The sequence below is a fragment of the Podarcis vaucheri genome (assembly GCF_965113315.1).
Source record: "Podarcis vaucheri genome assembly, chromosome: 7".
NCBI classification, from domain to species: Eukaryota; Metazoa; Chordata; class Lepidosauria; order Squamata; family Lacertidae; genus Podarcis; species Podarcis vaucheri.
This window is the reverse complement of record NC_138765.1, coordinates 31,665,899-31,687,714: the sequence shown is the minus strand read 5'-3', so window position 1 is coordinate 31,687,714 and position 21,816 is coordinate 31,665,899. Positions and strand designations below refer to the sequence as shown.

Here is a 21,816-nt window from a genome sequence, read left to right as displayed (position 1 = left end):
GGAACAAAATGGATCTCTGAACCTGGCTGTCTTGAGAATCTAGGGGGAAATGTTTGACTCCTCATCCCTTCAAGTTTGACTATGAAACTTAATTGTGGTGTCTGACTGGGCTCTCCCTCCTCCAGCCTGCCAGTTGAACTGTTCAGAACATGGGCACTGCAACTCCTTCACCAAGCGCTGTGTTTGTGACCCTTTCTGGATGGAGAACTTCATCAAAGTGCAACTAGGTGATGGCGAGAGCAACTGTGGTAGGTACCACTCTCTCTTTCCTTTCATGGTTAATAAGGCAACAGCTTCTGCAAGAGGCTCAGTGCCTAAATGCAGAAAGTTTCTGTTTGTTTCTGTGTCATGCCCCATTGTGGAGAAGGAGCCCTCAAAGGGAAAGAAGAACAGGCAAAGGGTATTGGGTGTTGGTTTGGTATAGCCAAGGAACCCTATATGTTTGAGGGAAGGGATTAATGACCTGATCACACGGAATCTCTGCAGAAATCAGCAGCTGTACTATATCTAGTGTCTTAAATATTGAGCAGCTTCTGGCCTCATCTTAGGTGATTGGTAGTACAGGGCTTAGTGAAGGGATGTCACCACCCCACTCCGACATTAGTGGCCAGTTGAGACATCAAGAGTTGTATCTCAGCCAACTCTCCCACTTTGTTTATAGTCCCAGCAGAGGTACCTGAGCCAGCCTGGTGCAACATGCAAATATAGAACTGTAGAGCCGCTTCTTGAGGGACTCCTTAGCATCGGCGCCAACTATAGGGGCCCTGGGGGCCCAGGCACCCACAGTACGGGCACCGATGTGACTTCCAGTTTCTACCAAAAGTTGTATCACAGGCCCATTGCAACCCCCAAGGTGATGTTGGAGACCCTGCCAGGTCTCTGACGCGACTTCTGGTACAAACCGGAAGTCACATCAGAGGTCTCACGAAGCCTCATATGTGATCTCCAAGGCCACACAAGGTCTTGGTGATCTCCTCTGAGGTCCTACCAGGCCTCAGAAGTGCCACTGCAGCGCATTGATGTAACATGACATCACTACGTCACATGTCACGAAAGCCATTGGGCATCCATAACCTGGAGCCCAAGTTGGACCCCTGCTCCTTAGCAAGCCCCTCGGGGGTCTGTGCCTGCCCTGCCCTGTTCTGAGTTCAGCCAGTTAATTGATCTGTTATTTTCACCCTACTCTTCTACACATATGCACTCGGAGAAGCTGCCCCTATTTGGATTCCACCTCTGTCTCCTATGAGGGCATTGGGAGCATAATTCAGCCTGCTGTTATACTAAATGTCCCAGTTCAGGCAATCATCATGGTCAAATTGATCCAGGTTTGTTTTAACTAATTAGAATAAACCACAGTTCCCTCAATTGATTCAGACTAAGAAACTGTGGTTTGTTCTAAAATGAAAGAGAAACTTTCATTTTCAAGTGTGTGCGTCAAAGGCTGGATGTGAATCATTAATAGTAATCTAAACTTTGGTTTCAATGATTGTCTAAACTGGGCCAGTGTCAGCCCAGCCAGGGCAGTATGCAGTTATACACCTAGGCAGACCTGAACTGTGAGGTCTACAACCCATAGTCCCTGAGATCAAGTTCTGAGAGCTGGAGACAGATCCGGGGCCTATATTTCAGCTAGAACCTGAAGTGTAGCAGGCGGAATGTGCCGATCTGTTCTTGGCCAGGCAAGACAGAAGACCAGGTTTCAAGGCTTGGCCAATCCAGGCACTTTATATTTCCTGCCAGTCACGGGGACCAATGCCACATATATCTGTTCCTCTTTCTGTGCCTGATGAAGGCACTGGCCACAGCTCCTATAAGCTGGATCCGAGCCCCAGCCCCAACTATGAGGCTCCTAGTTCAAGCTACAGAGTCTGATGCTGAGATTCTATCTCTGTCCTTCTTACAGAATGGAGCGTGCTCTACGTTGTCATTGCATCGTTTGTTATCGTGGTCTCCTTGGGGATCTTTTCTTGGGTGGTGGTCTGCTGCTGCAAAAAGTGAGTAAGGCCCTGAGGCCTTTCCAGACCCCTCTTCCCTTAACAGTTAAGTTCACTGCTCTTACTTTTGGGTTAGGTGCTCGTTCTCTGTGAGGGCCTCCCACTCCATCTAAGCTTCAATCTGTTTCTTTCTCCTCCACCCCCATTTTTTCTTAAGACGTAAGGGAAAACCCAAAAGGAAGAGCAAATACAAGATCTTGGATGCCACAGATCAAGAGAGCCTGGAGTTAAAACCAAATCCCAAAGCAGGTAAGACATCAGAAAAGAGGTTAGCACTCACAGAATGCTGACACAGGCTGGTTTCTATTCTCAAGGGTTTTGAAATCACTGCATGACACGGGAAGCTTGTAGCTCTGTGGGTGTTTGCTTGAAAGCCGAGTTTTCAGTGATTCAGTTGTGTCTGTTCCTCTCAGAGTTCTGTCCAACAAGGCATGTCAAGATGCTTGCCACAAAGGCAGCAAAATGGGGGTCACCTTTTCCCCATGTGCTAGGAGCACTTTTGGCACTAGAGGGTTTCCGAGAGGAATTCAGAATAACTTCTACATTATATCTGTCATTTAGTTTTGCTTTTTAAAGTTCTCATTAGTTTTGTGTGATCTTCACAATAGGGCCGTCACTATTGTCTTATGGTAAGCATAAGTTTGTCAAGGCTGGTTGTCTTCATAATTCTCTTTTATGTCATGCTAGCATGCAAGCCATTTTGGGTTAAGTCACAACCCCAGCACTTCCCCAGAATTCAAAATTTGCCCACTGGTCTAAAAAGGTTGACAACCCCTGATCCATTCTTTCCTGTTTACCTCAATGGAGGTGGGACTTAGCCTCTTTTTCCAGGTGGATTTTAACTGAAAATCCTTAAAGATATTTCTGGAAACACACATTGAAAAAACACAGTTAAAAAAAGTACTAACATGGCTATCAGAGGGTTGCATGCTGCCTTTTTTTCCTGCCCCCTCCTTTTTTAATAGCTTGTTTCACCCCTACACAATTCTGCCACTGGAGTGATTGCTCCCAAGGTGGAGCTTGCTCTTATGTTCGTTCAAGGCACATCATGGCAGATAGCTTTGCTCAGGCTGTAGGCAGCTAGGAAATATATTTAAAGGGTTTTTTAGGGGGTTTTTTAGACCAGGACAGAGCAAAACCCACCCACTGACTATGTGTGTTATGAAAGCAGCAGGAAACACACCTATTGCAAACAAAGCAGTATGACCACCCCAAAACGTTTGCAAGCACAAATAGTATTGGAAGCAAGATTGTGTATAACCATCCAGATGCTCTCAAGTGTGGCTGATAAGCAGGCTTAAAGTTGCTGCCTTTCAGCCTTTGGATTTGGCTGTGTGGTCAAGTCCCCCATGGGGAACCCAGATGCACAGTCAATCCAGCTGCATCTCTACCTGCCCCACACTTGACATCATTTGCAAAGTCAGGTGTGGGGCAGATGGGTGTGGTTTGGGGGAAATGACCTTGCAGGCCAAATTGGGACCAGAATGGGACTGCCTGTGGACTGGAGGTGCTCCACCCCTGATTTTGAGCTAGGTGGACCAGCTTCTTATGCTGATATAAAATATGCAGCAGGAGTCTCTCTCTCACACACTCAGAGAGAGAGATTCTTACTGAATGGGTTATCTTACTTTTTTGTGTGTTTATATTTGAAGGCAGTAAACAGAAAGCCCAGGCCCAGAACACCAGCCTGATGCATTCAGAATCTGAGCTAGACAGCGATGAAGCTATTTTTACATGGCCAGATCGGGAGAAGGGAAAGCTGCTGCACAACCAGAATGGTTTCATGCGCAATGGGCAGGTGACGCCGAAGCCGAAGAACCAGAGGGAGGAAATCCTATAGCCATGGACTGGCACTCGCAAAGGGACAGCAAATGACTCAGAAGCCTGTTCTGCTCCTCAGTTGCACAAGGAGCCTGCAGAAACCTGCTGTGTTGTGGATAGCACTGCTAATGTATTACATGGACACTTTTGTTGACTGCAGATCTTTCTTTTCTTAAAAAAAAATTGAACTGCCTGTACTTGAATCTGGACTTCAAGGGAAATTTGGCAAAAGAAGCTGTGAAACAAAAGACTGTGAAGGGCAGGTGCTGGTTCCGAAATGCTGCAGGATTTAAAACCACCCCTGTGAAACTGTGAACAGCGCCATCTTGCCCAGGACTGCAATACACACCCTGTGCTACCTGCCCCAAAATCTGCTTGCCTCGGGGGGGGGGGGTGGCCGTCTTCTTCACACGCTCCCTCTTGTGGAGGGAGACAGTTCTGACTGCAAAAACCACAGCTTTGCTCTAGCCAGGATGCCTTGGACTGTGTTCTTTTCTAAAGCACTTCAGCTACAGAAAAGGACTGTTGGGTCCCTCTCCCCATCTCTCACAGACTGTACTTTCTTTCCAAAAAGGAATAGGAGGCTGAGCTTGCAGAATGTGAAGCGCTGCTGTCTCCAGGGCATGGGAAGAATTTACCCCATGGGTCACATTTACAATTGTAAAGTGTCCCCCTCCCCGTTTTGTGTGTGTGTTTAAATTATTGTTAGTCTTGCCACTGGTGGAAACAGAAGTGATACCTCCACGTCTATGACTCCCCTTATCCCCCTGCATTGTTCAAGAGCACTCTACACATATACTGGAAGCCTTCCCTTTGTGTAGTCAGGAACACTGTAAGACAGCAAGTTTCTCTTCCACTTGAAAAAAAAATACCTTTGATATGCTGTCTACCTGACAAATAATATTTGCACAGTTTGAAAGCGGGGTATCGGAAACAAAGGCAGGGGTATCAAATTGATGATTCCCTCTGATCCCCAATTGATGAATGCCTCTTCTCACTCCCAATTCCCCTTCCCTTTATTTGTTGTTTGTTACATGTTCATTGTGTGTTTCTCACAAGAAACACCGATTGTCCAGTCACCAAGGAGGTTCAAAAACTTCCTGTTTATTGAAAGCAACTGCAGGAGTCTTCCCTTGAGCACCTCGTTTAATATAGAGATTGAGAGTTTCCAGACTGTACAATCCAGCTCCCCACTCCCCTTTTTTAAAGTCAATGGAAGATGCATACTAGTATGATGGTGATGTTTGTGATTTACTTTCATTTGTCACCTGCATTGTTTTCTTCACCAACACTGTTAACCAGCTTCATACTTGGCAAACCTTGTCTCTCTCCAAAGGTGAATACACCTTTGACAGACACTCCACCCCCACCTCCGCTGCTACCATCATCTAATACTGAAGGGCAACTCTTCAAGACTCTTGAGCTTTGATGATGAGGGTTTCGTTTTAATTTCCAAACTGGAATTCCAGGCTCTCTCTCTAAGTCAGGAGTGGCCAGCTGGCAACTCAGAGACCAGATCCAGCCCCTGGTTGGCAAACCAAAGTCAAATAGCTTGCAATACTAATTGTGGTCCTTTATTATTGTAATTGGAGTGAGGGTAGCCAGATGAGAATGCTACACACTTAAGAGGTCACAAGCCACTCTTTAAGGTGGGTTGGTGGTGGCTACAATGGCCTCAGAGAATGTAGAAGTTGGCCATCCTTGATTCAAGTGCGTAACAAGTTTTCAAGTTCTCCTGAATTCTGTTTACATTGCTGCACTACTGATTTGTTGAAGGTGATGATTAAATATGCTGCTCAGCTTGTGGGGGCATCTCTCCCCCTTGAATTGTTGTTGATGGTACTGTTGTCGTCTTTTTTCACCCCTTCCCCTTCTGTCCAGCTGAATGACAGAAGTTGGGTGCTGGCTGCTTATTGCTTAAATTGCAACCAGGGACTGAGTTGTCCCCCATCTCTTAGTGAAGCAACATGCCTAAATGAGCCCCTTGGAAGCAGGCCCAGAGGTGTAGGCTTGGGTCCTCAAGCCTTCCCAGCACTGTCATTGCAGTGCTGTCATGTGACTGCAACAACAGCACTGGCGGAAGTAGGGCTTTTCAGTTCCCCAGGTGTGGGGAACCTTTGGCCCTCCAGATGTTGCTGAACTCCAATTCCCAACATCCCTGGTTGGTGGCCATGCTTTTGGGGGCTGATGGAGGGCTAAAAGTTCCAAATCTGTACTACTGAATCAGAGCCGATGCTCTTCATAATCCCAGTGGGCACAAGAAGCCACAAACTATGGTCACAGCCACACCATACATTTAAAAGACATTTTTATCACTGAACTTTCCCCAAAGAATCCTGGGAATAGTAGTGCCCCCCCCCACAGAGCTACAATTCCTGGCACCCTTTACACACTACAGTTCCCAGAAATCTATGGCACGTTTCTGGAGGGATGGGGAGTTTGTGTGTCTCAGAGGGAGAGAGCAGGCCTATCACCAGCATGCAGCAACACACAGAGTCACTTTACCATAGAACTTGCCCCAGTCAGAAACCTATTGCTTCTGTGACTACCCTGACATTTGCTTGCCCATGACAGCAGGTGGTGGGGACTGGGGTAGGGGCATTGATTGGAGCTTGAGGCTGCACAGCCAGTCTTGCCAACCCCACATCAGTCTGTGTATGTTCAGATCAGGCCAGCAGAATTAAAATGGGCTCACCGAGTTTGTGTGTGTGGCCCAGAGCTCAGATTGGTGTCACTGCCAAACCGCAACTAGACAGAAAGATTGACTGTCTCCTTCCGGGCAGTTGCGACAGAGTGGGTAGCCTGATTGTGGCACTGATTGTCAGAGCTCTAGGTCACACCCCTAAACTCCCTGGGGCCACCAACTTATTTATGCTGTGCTCCCTAACATACATGCCTTGGGGGTGCAGCCTGTGTAATTCAGAAAGCAAGGCTGGCAAGTTGTGGGAAGCAGCTTAGAGCTACCACCATTACAGGAGGAGCCCATCCACAAGATAGTTGGGGGGCAAGCACTAAGGGAGCCTCTAATACCTGAAGCCAGGCTTGTGCAGCTAGTTAACTGTTCCCTCAAGTCTTAAACAGGACTTGGAGAGGAAGGCTGTCAATGGCTAATCTAGGGGTGAGGGAGAAATTCAGTTTTGTTTGCATTTAAATGTGAACCTGCCTAACCCACCCTTCCTAACGTAATACACAAAGTGAGACACACACACCCTTCAAAATCCACCCTTCAGATCTTTGCAATGCAGTTTTCCAGCCAAGTAATGGGTACAAAATTCATATTCTAGGATAACATGTACAAATATTAATGAAAGCAACATACAAAATGCATTCTGTTAAGGGAAACTGCATGCAAAAATGTGTAGATTAGGACAAACACATACTAAAATGCTGATGAATTTTCAAGTGGAGTATTTAATTTTTAAAAATGCATACACGTGAAAATATGGAGAACTGAGCTGTCCTGAAAAATGAGAAACTGAAACTGACAAATGCATCCATCTGTAGTGGCTACTAATCATGATACCTGTGTACCACTGCCAGTGTCAGAGATGGTATTCCTATGAGTACCAGATGCTGGAAACTGCAGGAGGAGAGAGTGCTGTTGTGCTTAGGTCCTGCTTGCAGGCTTTCTATAGGCACCTGGTTTTCAACTCTTGAGAACAATAAGCTGAACTAGATGGGCCTTTGGTCTGATGCATAGCGGCTCCTCTTGTGTTCCTTTCACAATAGATTTTTTTTTTCTTGCTAGGATGTGCTGTGCTGTAACAAGGACTTTCCAATTCTTAATGCAATAGTTTACAAAACAAGAATTGTAATCCCCAAATGTTCCACTAGGGTCCGAACTAGTAGTTCAGCAGCTACAGTACCTGATCCTGAGCCTAATTCAGAATATATAGCAGCCTTGCAAATAAGCCTCCAGAGGTTACTGGCCTGGGAAGAGGTTACTAGTAGCCTCGTTTCCATACGGTATACAAAGAAACAAAAAGAGCCACTTGCTCATCTAGTCTAGCATCCTGTCCTCACAGTGGCCACCTGGATGCCCCGATGGGAAGCCCACAAGCAGGACATCATGAGCACAACAGCAAGAGGCAAGAGAAAAACCCTTCACTGCAACAAGCATGGAAACTGCATAGTAATTTTTAAAATAAGTAAAAGCTCCATCCTTTTGTGATGGAGGAAAAATCTGACTACAAGGTAGGTTAAATAAAAGGCTGGTATATAGAGCCTTTTACAACTTCAAAGAGGGATATTTCTTATACTGTAACAAAGAGGACTGATACCTGACCATTCTTGCACACTTCCACTACAAACATTTTTCAGGAGGTCCATAAACACATAAACGCTTTTAAGATGCTATTAAACTCCCCCCCCCCCCGCAAGCAATATAAACACCTTATGGTTACCAAAAGCAATAATACAGGGGTGGAAGACCTGTGGCCTCCCAGATTTTGCTGGACTCCAACTCCCCTCACCACTGGCCAGGCTGGCTGGGGATGCTTGGAGTTGGGTGTCCAACATCTGGAAGGCTGCAGGTTCTTCTTCCCTGCATTAGTGTTAGGTCTGCCAGTCGCCGCCGCCTCCTCCCTCATAGACTTTTGTATCCTTATTCCTTTGCTATGCAAGCACCTTGAGCCTCTCTTGACCTTGAGTCCTGTTCTGCATGGCTATGCATTGTGATTTCCCAATTAGAGACTCTGTGGTTGCAATTTCCCCATGTGTGGAAACTAAAACGTAAGAGACAACTGCTTCGGTAAGCTGTGCCATCCTTGGTCAGAAATCATGTTCTCTTTTGCTTCGCAACAGTTCCCAGAGTTCGCTTGTTCTTAAGCCACTCGGAGAATTGTAGCTCAGGGGGGGTGGAGGAATAGGGGTCTCCTAACAATTCTTGGCACCCTTAATCGGCTACATTTTCTGTAATTCATTGAGGGAAGCCATGACAGTCTGAAGTGATCTGATACTGCTTCAAAGGCGTAATGTAGATGGGGCCTAAGACATATGGGCACGCAAGCATCGGCAAAGGGCTTTGTGTGAGGTGTGGACAGGGACAGAGGAAGGTGGGTGTGGTGAGTGCAGTCTGCCCTGGGTGTCACCTCTGATGGGGTGACTAAATGCTGTGTGGCACTAAACGTCTGTGAGAGACGCTGTGGCTCTGGTTCGTGCAGGCTTCCCGCTGCCAAAATGGTCCTCCTCAGTGACAGGCAGACTCCCTGTTGCAAGGCACATGGTCTCTGCCAAAAAAGCAGCTCAACAACTTTTGCTTCCTCCAAAAAGCTCAACAACTCTGGCTCCCCCTAAAAATATGAAATAAAGGCAAACCATTTTTGCAGGCAAAAAAATAAATAATTTTCAATGGGGGGTGCGACAATATGGAGGAGAGCCATGTTTGCCACCTGAAGCTCCATGGAGGAAAGGTGGGGTATAAAAAGCAAAGCCGAATAAATAAATTGAATGCAAACCCATTGAATTCATACTTCCCGAAAATGCAGTTATCCTTTGCAAAATTTGGAGAGATACAAATTTCGGTGCAGTTCTCCAACCCAACCACATTTACAAGAGTGAATATGAGGGTGAATTGTGAATACAAATACACAGAGTAGTATTTAAGAATGCATTGTATTAGGGGAAATTGTTTGCAAAAATGTGTACATTAGTCAATGCTGAATACAAAAATGGTCTTCACACATTAGCCCCAATGATGAAAGTAGGGGTGTGTGTGTGTGTTTTCCTCCACCTGCCAGAACTATCACATCTGCAGACAGAGTATTTGGCCAGAATTCCTTAAGAATTAATATGGGAACTCTTCCCTCTCTCCATTCATATATGCTAACATCACACCTTAACATGCAAATAGCACCAAAGGAAGGGAAGTGATGTACCATGCTCATGGGGGGCTCAGCACATCTTTTTGACTGACCAACTGTTTTAAATTATATATAGATAACTACAGTGCTTTTTTCTGGGGGTACGCAGGGGTACGCATACCTCTAAACATTTTCTGAATCTAAGTTTGGCCTCATTGAGGGGCAGTATTTCAATATGAGTAGTAAAATGAGAGTACCCCTAAACATTTTTTTTTGGGGGGGAAGCACTGGATAACTACAACTCCCCAAACATCTGGAGGGCATCACGTTGGGGCAAAGAAAGATATAGCTACGTCCTACCTTATCCCCATAGCCTTGGGCTAGGCAGTTAAGCCTTTCCAGCAGAATGGAATGAAATGTACCAAGTTCAGTGTCTGGTTTCAAACTTGAGTCATCAACCCCAGTGTTCAGGTGGGACTCACAGAAGATGTGAAAGAGTCTTGGGACTGGAGAGGCTTCTCTGCTTGCTCTTGTCCAAGCCTGCTGAGAGACAGTATCATTAAGAGTGTAGCCCTGGTGAACCTTTAAGACTCCAAAGTGGGCAGAAGCGAAAGAGGCATTCTCTGCAGTATGTTCAGCCTAACCAGTTTAGAAATAGAGATTCGCCTGGGCCATCGTGCAGACTAGATCAGAGAGAGAAGCAGTGCAGGCGTTGTGTAGATTGCAGAGTTAAAGGTATGCTGCATATCCAGGGGGCATGCCCAGATTCTGTCATCTGAGGCCTTCCTCATGTGCCCCTTCCATGGGAGGCCCAGAGGGTGGCAACGTAAGAACAGACCTTTTCAGTGGTGACTCGAAGCTTGCAAAATGCTTTCCCTAGGGAGGCTTGCCTGACGCCACCATTACGAATCTTTAGGTGCCAGGCAAAAACATTCCTTTTTAACCACACCTTTGGCTTTTAACTATGTATGGTCTTTTCGCATGGGTGGGATGCTTTAATGTAGAGGGGTTTTTTAAATTTATTTAACGCTGGCTTTCATGTGTGCATGTGCTTTCTTTTTGCTTAAAATATTACAAGTCACTTTGAGTTGCTGTGGCCAAAAGAGGAATTAATACATTAAAATGATAATAACGATACAGTCATATCTTGGGTCATATCTTGGGTTGCGAACTCTGCAGGTTGCGCGTTTTCGGGTTGCAGACCACGCCAAACCCGGAAGTACCGGAACAGGTTACTTCCAGGTTTTGGCGCTCACGCATGCGCAGAAACACAAAATGATGTCACACGCATGCACGGAAGTACCGAATCTCATCACGCACGTGCACAGACACGGCATTGCGGGTTGCGAATGTGTCTCCTGCATGGATCACGTTCGCAACCTGAGGTATGACTGTAACTGTAATTAATAATACGAGCCCTGCGGCAGGGTTGGGGAGCCTATGGCCTTCCAGGTGGCTCTTGGACTCCCAACTCCGGTCATGCCTCTTAGTTTTTGCCCCCTTACAATCTCAAAGATTGATCCAGCTACACTCCTAACCATACCATCTGTGCCTGCCCTATGGTGTAGCCCTGCACTCTATCTACGTGGGGCTACCCTTGAGCTTGGCTCAGAAACTGCAGCTAGTGCAGAATGCCGCAGTCCGGCTTTGGGCCAGAGCAGTTCCACATCAGCATATTACACCAGTGCTGAAAGTTCTGCATTGGCTGCCAGGACATTACCAAGCTAACATCAAGGTATTACTGTGGGCGGGTGAAGCCCTGCATGGCCTAGGACCAGGTTACCCTTATACACCAGCCAGATCATCTGCAGAGGTCCTGCTGACTTTCCCAGTTATCTTATAGTAATTTGGTTTCTACACAAACAAACAAAATATTAGTGTAGGAACCACTAAGGAACACTGATCCCGTGGAAATCAGGCAGGCACCTAAAACACTGATTTTTTTTTCGCCTGCTGAAAAGGTTTTAGGATGCATACATACTGTACCTTTAGAGCACATTCTTTCCTTCAAAGAATTTTGGGCGCTCTAGTTTAGCCCTCACAGAGTTACAATTCCCAGCAGCCCTTAGCAAACTACAGTGCCCAGAATTCTTTGAGAGGGAAATGTGCTTTGAATGTGTCTGTACAGTGTTTGCTCTGCCAAGAATTTTCAGATGTGGTTCAGTGTTGGTCATTTGTTCTGTGCGTTCATGGGTTTTCTAATCATTTCATTATAGAGTCGTACCTTGGTTTGCGAATGCCTTGCGACTCAAACATTTTGGCTCCCGAACACTGCAAACCCGGAAGTGAGTATTCCAGTTTGCAAACGTTCTTTGGAACCCAAACGTCCAAAATGGCTTCCAATTGAGCGCAGGAAGCTCCTGCAGCCAATCGGAAGCCGTGCATTGGTTTATGAATGTTTTCAGAAGTCGAATAGACTTCTGGAACGGATTCTGTTTGAGAACCAAGGTACATCTGTACACCATTATGACTTACGGTACTTATTTTGTAATGAGTTGGTGGTTTATAAATAAAATGTTGACTGATGAGAGCTCTAAGCCTGATGAGGAATGGTTGAGGGAGTTTATAGATTCATAGAACAGTTCATAGATTCATAGAATCTTAGAGTTGGAAGGGACCCTGAGGATTATCTAGTCCAAACCAAATATGCAGCTGTCCCTTAGTGGGTTTGAACTTGCAACCTTGGCGGTATAAGCACCACACACTAACCAGCTGAGCTATCCAGGCTGAGGTGTGTTTAGCCTGAAGAAGAGGAGACTGAGAGGTGATATGATAGCCACCTTCAAATATCCGAGGGGCTGTCGCATGGAAGATGGAACAAGCTTGTTTTCTGCTGCTCCAGAGGGTGGGACGTGGACCAATGGATTCAAATGACAAGAAAGGAGATTTTTAGTTACAATTAGGAGGAACCTTCTGACCATAAGAGCTATTTGACAGTGAAACGGACTCCCTCAGGACTCTCCACTGGATGTTTTTAAACAGAGATTGGATGGCCATCTGTTAGGGATGCTGTAGGTGCGATTCCTGCATTGCAGGAGGCTGGATTAGATGACCCTTGGGGTACTTTCCACAGTATTATGATTCTATGGAAACATCTAGAAGGCCACAGGTTTCCTGCTTCTGCCCTATGTCCAGAGTTGCAGCCTTTGGCATCCTGGGCCATGGGCAGAAGGGGCTGCCACTCATCTCTTTTGCCAAAACCTCTCTTCTAAGCAATTAAGATCTCTGGGCAGAAATAGGGGTGGGGGGTGGGGAACAGCAGCAGCCATAGATTCTGCTTCGGTCTGTTTGTAAAGAAGGCAGCTGAGATGCAGATGAAAGCTATTGATTTCACCAGGAGGAAGCAAAAAATGCTGAAGCTTCAGGGATCAACCTTCAGCAAACTGCATAAGCGCGCAGGATGTCACCGCCTCTAAATGAAGCTGAAAAACCTTGATTAATTAGTGGAGTCCTTGAAGAAAATTAACGAAGGCTGCCCAGTCTGCCGGTTAAGCAAAGGCATTTTTCAGCACTGCAGTACCCAAGGAAAGGGGCAAAAAATCAGACGAAGGGTTGAGTTGTGGTTGGGAGAGGAATATAATTCAGCGTTTTATGTAGGAACCCTTTTTGCTTCACATCTCAATAAACTTTGCACAAGCCCAGGATGGCAGGCTCATATCCTTACTACTGATAAAATGCCCATTGTTAATGGGCGGAACTCATGTGAGGAAAGGGCTGCCTTGTTACAAGGATCCAGGAGGTGCCATGAATCTCCCTGCAGAGACCTCCTGCACCCTTGCAAGGAAGCATTCCTACTGTTCATGTGTACATTCCATTTTCACCATGGCCTTCAACAGGAAAAAAGGGGTTTTTTTGGTGATCTAACTTATACTTCAGGGGTGGGTGATGTTTCTGTCCCCCAGCCCTGCAGGCCAACTTTGACAGGTGGGCGGGAAAACCCACTTGCCAAACACCCAGCATCATTATAACATCAGATGACTGACAATTGGTCAACCTATCAAAGTCCCTTGTGCAACAGTTCCAAAGTGAGAGCCAGTGTGGTGTAGTGGTTAAGAGCGGTAGACTCGTAATCTGGTGAACTGGGTTCGCGTCTCCGCTCCTCCACATGCAGCTGCTGGGTGACCTTGGGCCAGTCACACTTCTCTGAAGTCTCTCAGCCACACTCACCTCACAGAGTGTTTGTTGTGGGGGGGGAAGGGAAAGGAGAATGTTAGCCGCTTTGAGACTCCTTCGGGTAGTGATAAAGCGGGATATCAGATCCAAACTCTTCTTCTTCTTCAAGTGCCGAACATCCAGCTGGCTGTCAGGCACCAGGGAACCACAGCACAAGGGGCTCCCGCAAGTAGCCAGCGTAAGCCTGGCAAATCTGCTGTCAACAAGGCTTGGCTTGGTAGCGGCTCCCACCCTGAGGAACGCCCTCCCACCAGATGCCAAAGAGAACAACAACTACCAGACTTTTAGAAGACATCTGAAGGCAGCCCTGTTTAGAGAAGCTTTTAATGTTTGATGCATTGTTGTTGTTTAGTCGTTTAGTCGTGTCCGACTCTTCGTGACCCCATGGACCAGAGCACGCCAGGCACTTCTGTCCTCCACTGCCTCCCACAGTTTGATCAAACTCATGCTAGTAGCTTCAAGAACACCATCCAACCATCTCATTCTCTGTCGTCCCCTTCTCCTTGTGCCCCCCATCTTTCCCAACATCAGGGTCTTTTCCAGGGAGTCTTCTCTTCTCATGAGGTGGCCAAAGTATTGGAGCCTCAGCTTCACGATCTGTCCTTCCAGTGAGCGCTCAGGGCTGATTTCCTTCAGAATGGAGAGGTTTGATCTTCTTGCAGTCCATGGGACTCTCAAGAGTCTCCTCTAGCACCATAATTCAAAAGCATCAATTCTTCGGCGATCAGCCTTCTTTATGGTCCAGCTCTCACTTCCATGCATCACTACTGGGAAAACCATGGCTTTTACTATACGGACCTTTGTTGGCAAGGTGATGTCTCTGCTTTTTAAGATGTTGTCTAGGTTTGCCATCGCCTTTCTCCCAAGGAGCAGGCGTCTTTTAATTTCGTGACTGCTGTCACCATCTGCACTGATCATGGAGCCCAAGAAAGTAAAATCTCTCACTGCCTCCATTTCTTCCCCATCTATTTGCCAGGAGGTGATGGGCCCAGTGGCCATGATCTTCGTTTTTTTGATGTTGAGCTTCAGACCATATTTTGCGCTCTCCTCTTTCACCCTCATTAAAAGGTTCTTTAATTCCTCTTCACTTTCTGCCATCAAGGTTGTGTCATCTGCATATCTGAGGTTGTTGATATTTCTTCCGGCAATCTTAATTCCGGCTTGGGATTCATCCAGCCCAGCCTTTCGCATGATGAATTCTGCATATAAGTTAAATAAGCAGGGAGACAATATACAGCCTTGTCGTACGCCTTTCCCAATTTGGAACCAGTCAGTTGTTCCATATCCAGTTCTAACTGTAGCTTCTTGTCCCACATGTTTGATGCATTACTGTATTTTAATATTTTGTTGGAAGCCGCCCAGAGTGGCTGGGGAAGCCCAGCCAGATGGGTGGGGTATAAATAATAAATTATTATTATTATTATTAGCTGCGTGACCAAGTTCCCCACACAGAACTCAGTCACGCAGCCGATCCCTGCAGAAATCAGGCTTGAGCTCAATGCCCGCCAGCTGACCAGCCCTGCCTTTTGCAAGGAGTGGCTGTGCAATGGATTTCTCCATGGGGAACCTTGGCACGCAGCTCGTCCGGCCTTGTCTATCCCTGCTCCACACCTGACATCATATACGGCACTAGGTGGGTGTGGTCAGCAGACAGCAGCCTAATGCAGCAAACTGGGGCCTGTGCTGGTCCAAATGTGGTTTTCCACACTTGTTATACTTCTGAATTAATATGATTTTTCAATGGTGTGTGTGCTGTTTTTATTTTGTTTTAAATTGCATTAAATGTATTCTTTGTTTATGATGACAAAAAGTTATGGCTTATCAATAATTAATATAATATTACTTATCTTGTTTTAACCCACCCTGAGACCTTGTGATAAAGGTTGAGTAATAAATCTAATAAATCATGATATCTGGAGGGCCACAGGTTCCCCATCTGTGGTTGGAATGCTTGCCTTAAAATACGAAACCAACGGGTCTCCCACTCCAATTCACAGCATCATATTTTCTCCCTTACGCCTTCCAGTTTCCAAGATAGAGTGGCAAAACTACATTTGACGCTGCTGCCAATTAGCAAAGGCAATAATGGTCACAATTTGTCGTTAATAATTTTCAACAAAATGCATTTGTTGTCCTCATTGCCACCATCGTAAAAAACTGTTGGTGCTCTGGAAACACCATGACCCTTCTTTATTACACAAACATTATTGTGACCAAATGTAAATAAATCAAAGGGTTTCAAGGTTGCAAAGCTTGCTTTTGCTCTTGTCTGTGTCTTTCTTTATCCTTGGGCCCTAATGAGACTGTTTTTGCTAACGAGTTTGCACCAGTCCTGTTGATGTTAATGGCCTGCTCATTAGCAAGTGGAGATGCCTTTGAAAGGAAATGTAGAATATGCTTCAGAAGCTGCCGTGTCTGAAGTGCAGGAGGTCATCGCGAGAGCCCCCACTGCCACACCCACAAGGAGACCCCCAAAACGCAGGCAGCTGTGTCAATCCGTTCCTTATTATGGCAGATATATCAAAGAGTCATAGTACAATGCACAGGGTTTTTTAGTATCATCTGACAGTCATAGAATAAGAAGGTCGCAAAAGGTGTGGTGCAACAGCAAGGATCATTCAGTGTGGGACTTAAGGGTTAATTCTGTGGTTTATAGGGCAACTAACCAAGGGGCTGTGACAGTGGAGGTGTTGTTTGGCAAGCAGAAAGGAATGATTCTCACTGAGGTCACACACACTCTGATTAGCTGAGTAGTTCTGAGGGAGTTTTCCTCTGTTTGTATAGTTGAATATCTCCCTGCTACACGCAAGGCCTGGAATAAGAAAGTCAAAACCCCTTCGTTCTTTTATCCTCAAATTATACATTTGTTTTTATTCAGATTCCTCAGTAAAGTGTTAGCAGGGTTTTTGTTCTCTCTGAACTCTGCATTATTTAAGTGACTTTGCTATCAGTACAGTAACTTGGCTCCCTTCATCTCTGAACATTGCCCGTGCTGGCAGGGGCCGTTGGGAGTTGTAGTCTAAGAGACCACAGATTTCTCCTCTCTGCTCTAACCACTACATCAAATTGGCGCTTGTAGCAAAAGAACCCACAAGCTGGTGGTGTTTAATTTTATAATAATAATAATAAGTTCTTTTTTAAAAAAAACAGTATATTTGCATCAAATAAATATAAATGATAATAATGGTTGGAATCCAATGTAATACTAAGTGAAAATTCTGTCTGTGAAAGGATTTATGCTTACCCAAAACGGTGTGTGTGTGTGTGTGTGTGTGTGTGTGTGTGTGTGCGTGCGTGCGTGTGTGTGTAAAAAGACCACAATCAGCTCCACGTACATCAGAAGAGGGCGGGCTATTACAAAGAAGTGGGATGCCACGGAATGCAGCAGAACTATCAGCAATGGGTTAGGGTTGCGAGTTCAGGAGCATCCAAGATGCTGAGATTTCAGGACCCAATTGTGAAACCTAGGGGCGACCTCTGGTGATGATAATGAAGGGCAACCCTTGGTGAAGTTACGGGGGGCAGACCCTGGTGATGCCATTAAGCATGGCACTGGAAGCATGGACCACAGAGCATGCCATTCAATTTTTTTAAAAAGCCAAAGTTCAACAATGAGCAGATAGGTCATTGCTGGAAATTAAGACAGAAACCTTAGCTAAAGTGGGTGTTCCCACCTTTCAGTTGAAGTAAGGGGACCCGTTCCTTCTCACCTGCTTAGGTTGCCTAGGTAGCCAGTTTTTAATCTAGCCTACTTGCTTTTGGCCAGAAGGGTTTAAATGCTCCTGCCAGGTTGAAGGTTACAAGCTGCATTCCTAATAAAGAATTTTTTTTAAGGCACTCTCGGCCACTTGGGAGATTCAAGTTGTTCACCTGCCACCTAGAGGAAGTCAGACAAACCTGGAGATTCCAGGTCATCTCTGGAGGTCTGGCAACTCTGCTGTTCTAGCATCCTGTTCCTAGAGAGGCCAACTGGATGCCTGCAGGGAAACGCACAAGCAGGACTTGAGCACAAGAGCTATAGCCATTGTGGCTTGTAGCCATTGACAACCTCCTTGAAATTGTCCAGTCCTCTTAGAAAGCCATTCAAGTTCTCACTGCCTCATGTGGAAGTGAGTTCCATAGTTTAACAATCCACTACAATACTTTTTAAAAAATCTGTCTGGAGAGGTGGATCACACGTTTAGACAGCAATCCTTAGCGTGTGGTGAAGAAGGATGTCACAGGCATGCAGGACAGCAGTCTCCCTCTTTGCAGCTGTGAGATGTTGGGACCGTCCCTTTTCCATCTGCACAGCGAGTGCCAGAAGTGGCAGAAGGCTGAAGGCCCTTGGATGACACAGAGTTGGCTGCACGTTAAGAATTGTCTCTCTCTTATACACACTGTACGTGCGCAAAGGGGCCTATCTCTGAATTGTCCTGACACAATCTCTTTTCCACATGCTGTGCCAAAAGCGTGGCTCCCCCCCTTCTCCCCCCACCCCTTGCAAGCTTCCAGTATATTTAGCTGTGGTGGAACCTTCTACCTTTCCTTATATAGCAGAGGCCAAAAGGATTTCTCACTCTCCTTATTAATAGGCGGAGCAGAGTTTTGAGGAACCTGCCAAAAATAGCAAGCAAACATTGTATGGTGTGGGGAGGGGGGTGGGGTTGGGGAGAGCAAAGAGACAGAGAAAGGTATGTCCCAGTCTTGCTCTGCTTAAGCGAAGTGTTTTATCCATCCCAGAACACAGCCTTGAAAGGGCCTTCAGATTTGAGTTGTGTGTTTAATATTTTGGACTCTGTGGAAGAAGAACAGCCAGCTTCAGCTCCCACATCGTGCTGTCTGTGGGGGGGCCGTGTGGCAAGGATAACAAACTCGAAGGTAGGAATCGGGATTTTGTAACTTCAGAAGCTATCTCCTTTCCAAAGGTAGTTCTTTCCAGCCTTTCCCTGCAGTGATCCTGTCAGGTTAGGACATTTTCAAACTGCTGCTCTCTTTTGGGGTGGGATTCAATCACATACCAGCAAATTCAGGTTGCACAACCAAAGTTGTTTGGGAGGTCCTATGCAATTAACCCACTTCCTCAAAAGATCACACTTTTTGCGATAAGCAAAGTGAGCAGGAAACGCACAGGAAAGTGTATGTGAGGGTAATGCTTGCTTTGAAACGTCATATAAATTCCACACAAATGCTTCAGGACGAATGCTCAATAAATAGGCCATCCATCATCACACTTAGTTACTACTGCATTTTACAAATTGGGCAACTCAGGCTATACCCACATAAAATATATTTTAAAACACACAGAGAGAGAGAGAGAGAGAGAGAGAGAGAGATCAAGAATCATGGGAAATGTGGTTCGTTAAGGGTTCTGGGAATTGCTGCTCAGCGAGGCATAAACTACAGGAGTCTTGGGGAGGGGCATGTGCTTTAAAGGTGCTTTAAATGTATGGTGTGTTCACAGCCTGAGGGTGAGAGATAGACAGCTTGACTGAGGCCACTGGTCACCAGCAGAGATTTGAAACCCACCTTCCTTTCCCGAGGTGAAGGACAAGACCTCCCCCACATTCACACACATGCACACAGCCCATGTGTACTTCCAGCTGAATCTTATTTTGGCATTTGCAGCAGGGCAGCTTTCTGTACCACACCCAAGGGCAACAGGATGTAGGGGGTGTGGCATGGCACATATCTCCAGTGCCTCTCTGCTGCCTGAGGTGGTTGCTTCTCTCTCCCTAATGGTAGAACCGGGACTGACTGCAGCCAAGCTGGATAGCTACATGGGGTAAAAAGATGGGAGGGGAGGGAATGGGAAGCAGATGGTGGAGGCGGAGAAGGGGTGCTTCTTCTCAACTTGATTGTGTTCCTTTTCTCTAACTGGCTTCCGTGATGTGGGCAATTCAATATTAATTTTAATAGGAAATAGATCTCAGGTCTAGTTTATACTTTGGGGAGTGAGGAGACCACGAACAAGGACACCCAAACCCTCTAACTATGTTGGTTTGTTGAGAACGGAAGAGGGCGCCTTCAGGGGTGAAGTCTAACAGCTGGAGAGTTACAGCGCCTGCTGTGGCTGTGTAGGGATGGAGAAAGTGTGGTGCGAAGAGTGCAGACACACACACCGGGGCTGCAGTGTTCTCAAGTGCATTTTCCTGGGTGCAAGACATGCATGTGAGAAGGTCAATGTGGTATAGTCATAGGCGCCAACTCCATGGGGCCTGAGGGGGCCCGAGCCCCCTCAAAAATTTGTTTGGAGGGCTCTGCCCCCCCCAATAATCTCAGGCGCCCCTCCAGCAGAGCGCCACCGCCGCCCCTCCCCCAGCCCAAAATGCACAGTCGGGCTGCATGCCTCCTGCCCTCCCTCCCGAGCAAAAGCTCCACCCAATTTCCTTCGGAGCTGATTAATAGGCGCAGCACGCTCTCCCCTATTCGCTCACGAGGAGGCGGCGTCACTTTATCTGCATATTCATGAGCTTATTTATTATTCATGACCTTTTGCGGGCTCCCCCAATATTTTTTATAAGTCGGCGCCCCTGGGTATAGTGGTTAGAGTATCAGATTAGGACGAGGGGAATCTAGCTTCAAATCCCTGCTGAGCTATGAAGCTCAGTGTTGACGTAAGATTCAACTGGAGAAGGGCCACATAGCCCAGTGGTAGGCCAACTTTGTACACAGCTTTGTATGTAGAAGGTGCCAGGTTCAGTTCCTGGGGGCTGGTATGTAGAAGGTTCCAGGTTCAGGGCTGGGGGAGACCCCTGTCTGAAATCCTGGTGAGTAGAGGAGATACTGAGCTCAGCAGGTAAATGGTCTGCCTCGGTAACTGCCCTGAACCCCTGGCCTACCTGGCAGCAAGTCAGTATGCCAAGTCCAAACTTCAAAGTCCGAGGGTTGATCCACACAAGCGAAATCCAAAGACCGACGCTCAGGAAACGAGGTTCAGCGGTGATCCAAGTAGCCAAGTCCAAAGTCCTGCAGTCAAGATACAGTCCAGGGTCAAACCCAAAACACAGTCCCACGGAGGTCCAGGAGCACCCAAGTCCAGGTCCATCAACATGGGCAGTTGAGCAGACCCAGCACCTCAGCTCTGCTGCCCTGGTATACTTTGCCTGCTGACTGCAGCACCTGACCTTGATGAGGCATATGAGCCTCACCTGTTCCTAGCCTACTCCAGCTAAGGAATCACACCCCTTCTTTCAGAGCTAGTTTGCTGGACTGTGGGCTGTTGCCTGCCTTGGCCTTCTGGAGTTCCCCTCCTGCTGTTACCTATGCTTCAGAGCCCACTGTGTTCATGGGGACAGGGCCCCCTCTGGATCCGGTGATGGGTCCTGCTGCTCTGGTTCCTGTGCATTGTCCTCTGTCACCCCGTGATTACTTCCTACAACAACTTCTCCTTCCACATCCCCTGCTTGCCTCGGCGTGTCCCAGTCCCGGCTACACCCCTTGCTGGCATCCTCTTCCTCCTCCCCATTGCCCTGCCAGTTCACGACAGTAGTGGCAGATTGTTTCTGGAAGGGAAGTAGCTCAGTGGCAGAGCATCTGCTTTAGATGCAGAAAGTCCCAGGTTCAATCTTCATCATTTCTGGGTAGGGCTGGGAGAGGAACTCTCTGCTTGAAGTCCTGGACAGCCACTGTCAGTTAGCATAGACAATACTGAGCTAGGTGGGTCAATGACCTGACTCTATATGGCAGTTTCCTATGTTCCTGTCAGTCTGGACAGCTTTTGTACATGGAGTGAGAGAGGCACCATCTTGTCCTTTGCCTCAGGCAGCAAAATGTCTTTGGCTGACAAAAACTACCTGCTGTCTATATTGGGGGGGGGGGGGGTAAGCGACTTTTCCTGATTTGGGGAATTCTCCTTCTGAATAAGTTTGTTCCCGGACAGACTGGTACTCTTTTATCCTCCAGCAGACCAGTTAACCTTTTCTTTGTTGTTTCAGGAAGGTTTATGTTCTAATGCCAATTTAGCTGCAGAATCTTGAAATCTGATTTTATGTTTACTCACTTAGCTCATTTGTTAGACTACGTATGTTCATGTTAACAGTGCCAGT

At 46.6% G+C, this 21,816-nt stretch overlaps 1 protein-coding gene and 1 long non-coding RNA gene across 4 annotated transcripts in view; one reads left to right on the top strand and one right to left on the bottom strand.

Moving 5' to 3' along the window:
- Window positions 1–5,647, top strand: part of KIAA0319L (KIAA0319 like) — a 63,800-nt gene extending 58,153 nt beyond the window's left edge. The window contains exons 18-21 of the mRNA XM_082231521.1: window positions 126–248; window positions 1,904–1,994; window positions 2,152–2,243; window positions 3,647–5,647. Coding sequence (XP_082087647.1) covers window positions 126–248; window positions 1,904–1,994; window positions 2,152–2,243; window positions 3,647–3,834 — 494 coding nt within the window. The 3' untranslated portion in view covers window positions 3,835–5,647. The remainder of the gene's footprint in view (window positions 1–125; window positions 249–1,903; window positions 1,995–2,151; window positions 2,244–3,646) is intronic.
- Window positions 1–21,390, bottom strand: part of LOC309537398 — a 70,800-nt gene extending 49,410 nt beyond the window's left edge. For 2 of the 3 annotated variants that reach the window (XR_014221884.1, XR_014221885.1), the window contains exons 1-2: window positions 20,611–21,390; window positions 9,977–10,156 (exon numbers count right to left, since the gene is read on the bottom strand). This is a non-coding gene — a long non-coding RNA (uncharacterized lncRNA). Of the gene's footprint in view, window positions 1–9,976; window positions 10,157–20,599 lie in introns of all 3 variants that reach the window. The other variant, XR_014221883.1, reaches the window with a different exon arrangement.
- Window positions 21,391–21,816: the final 426 nt, after the last annotated feature.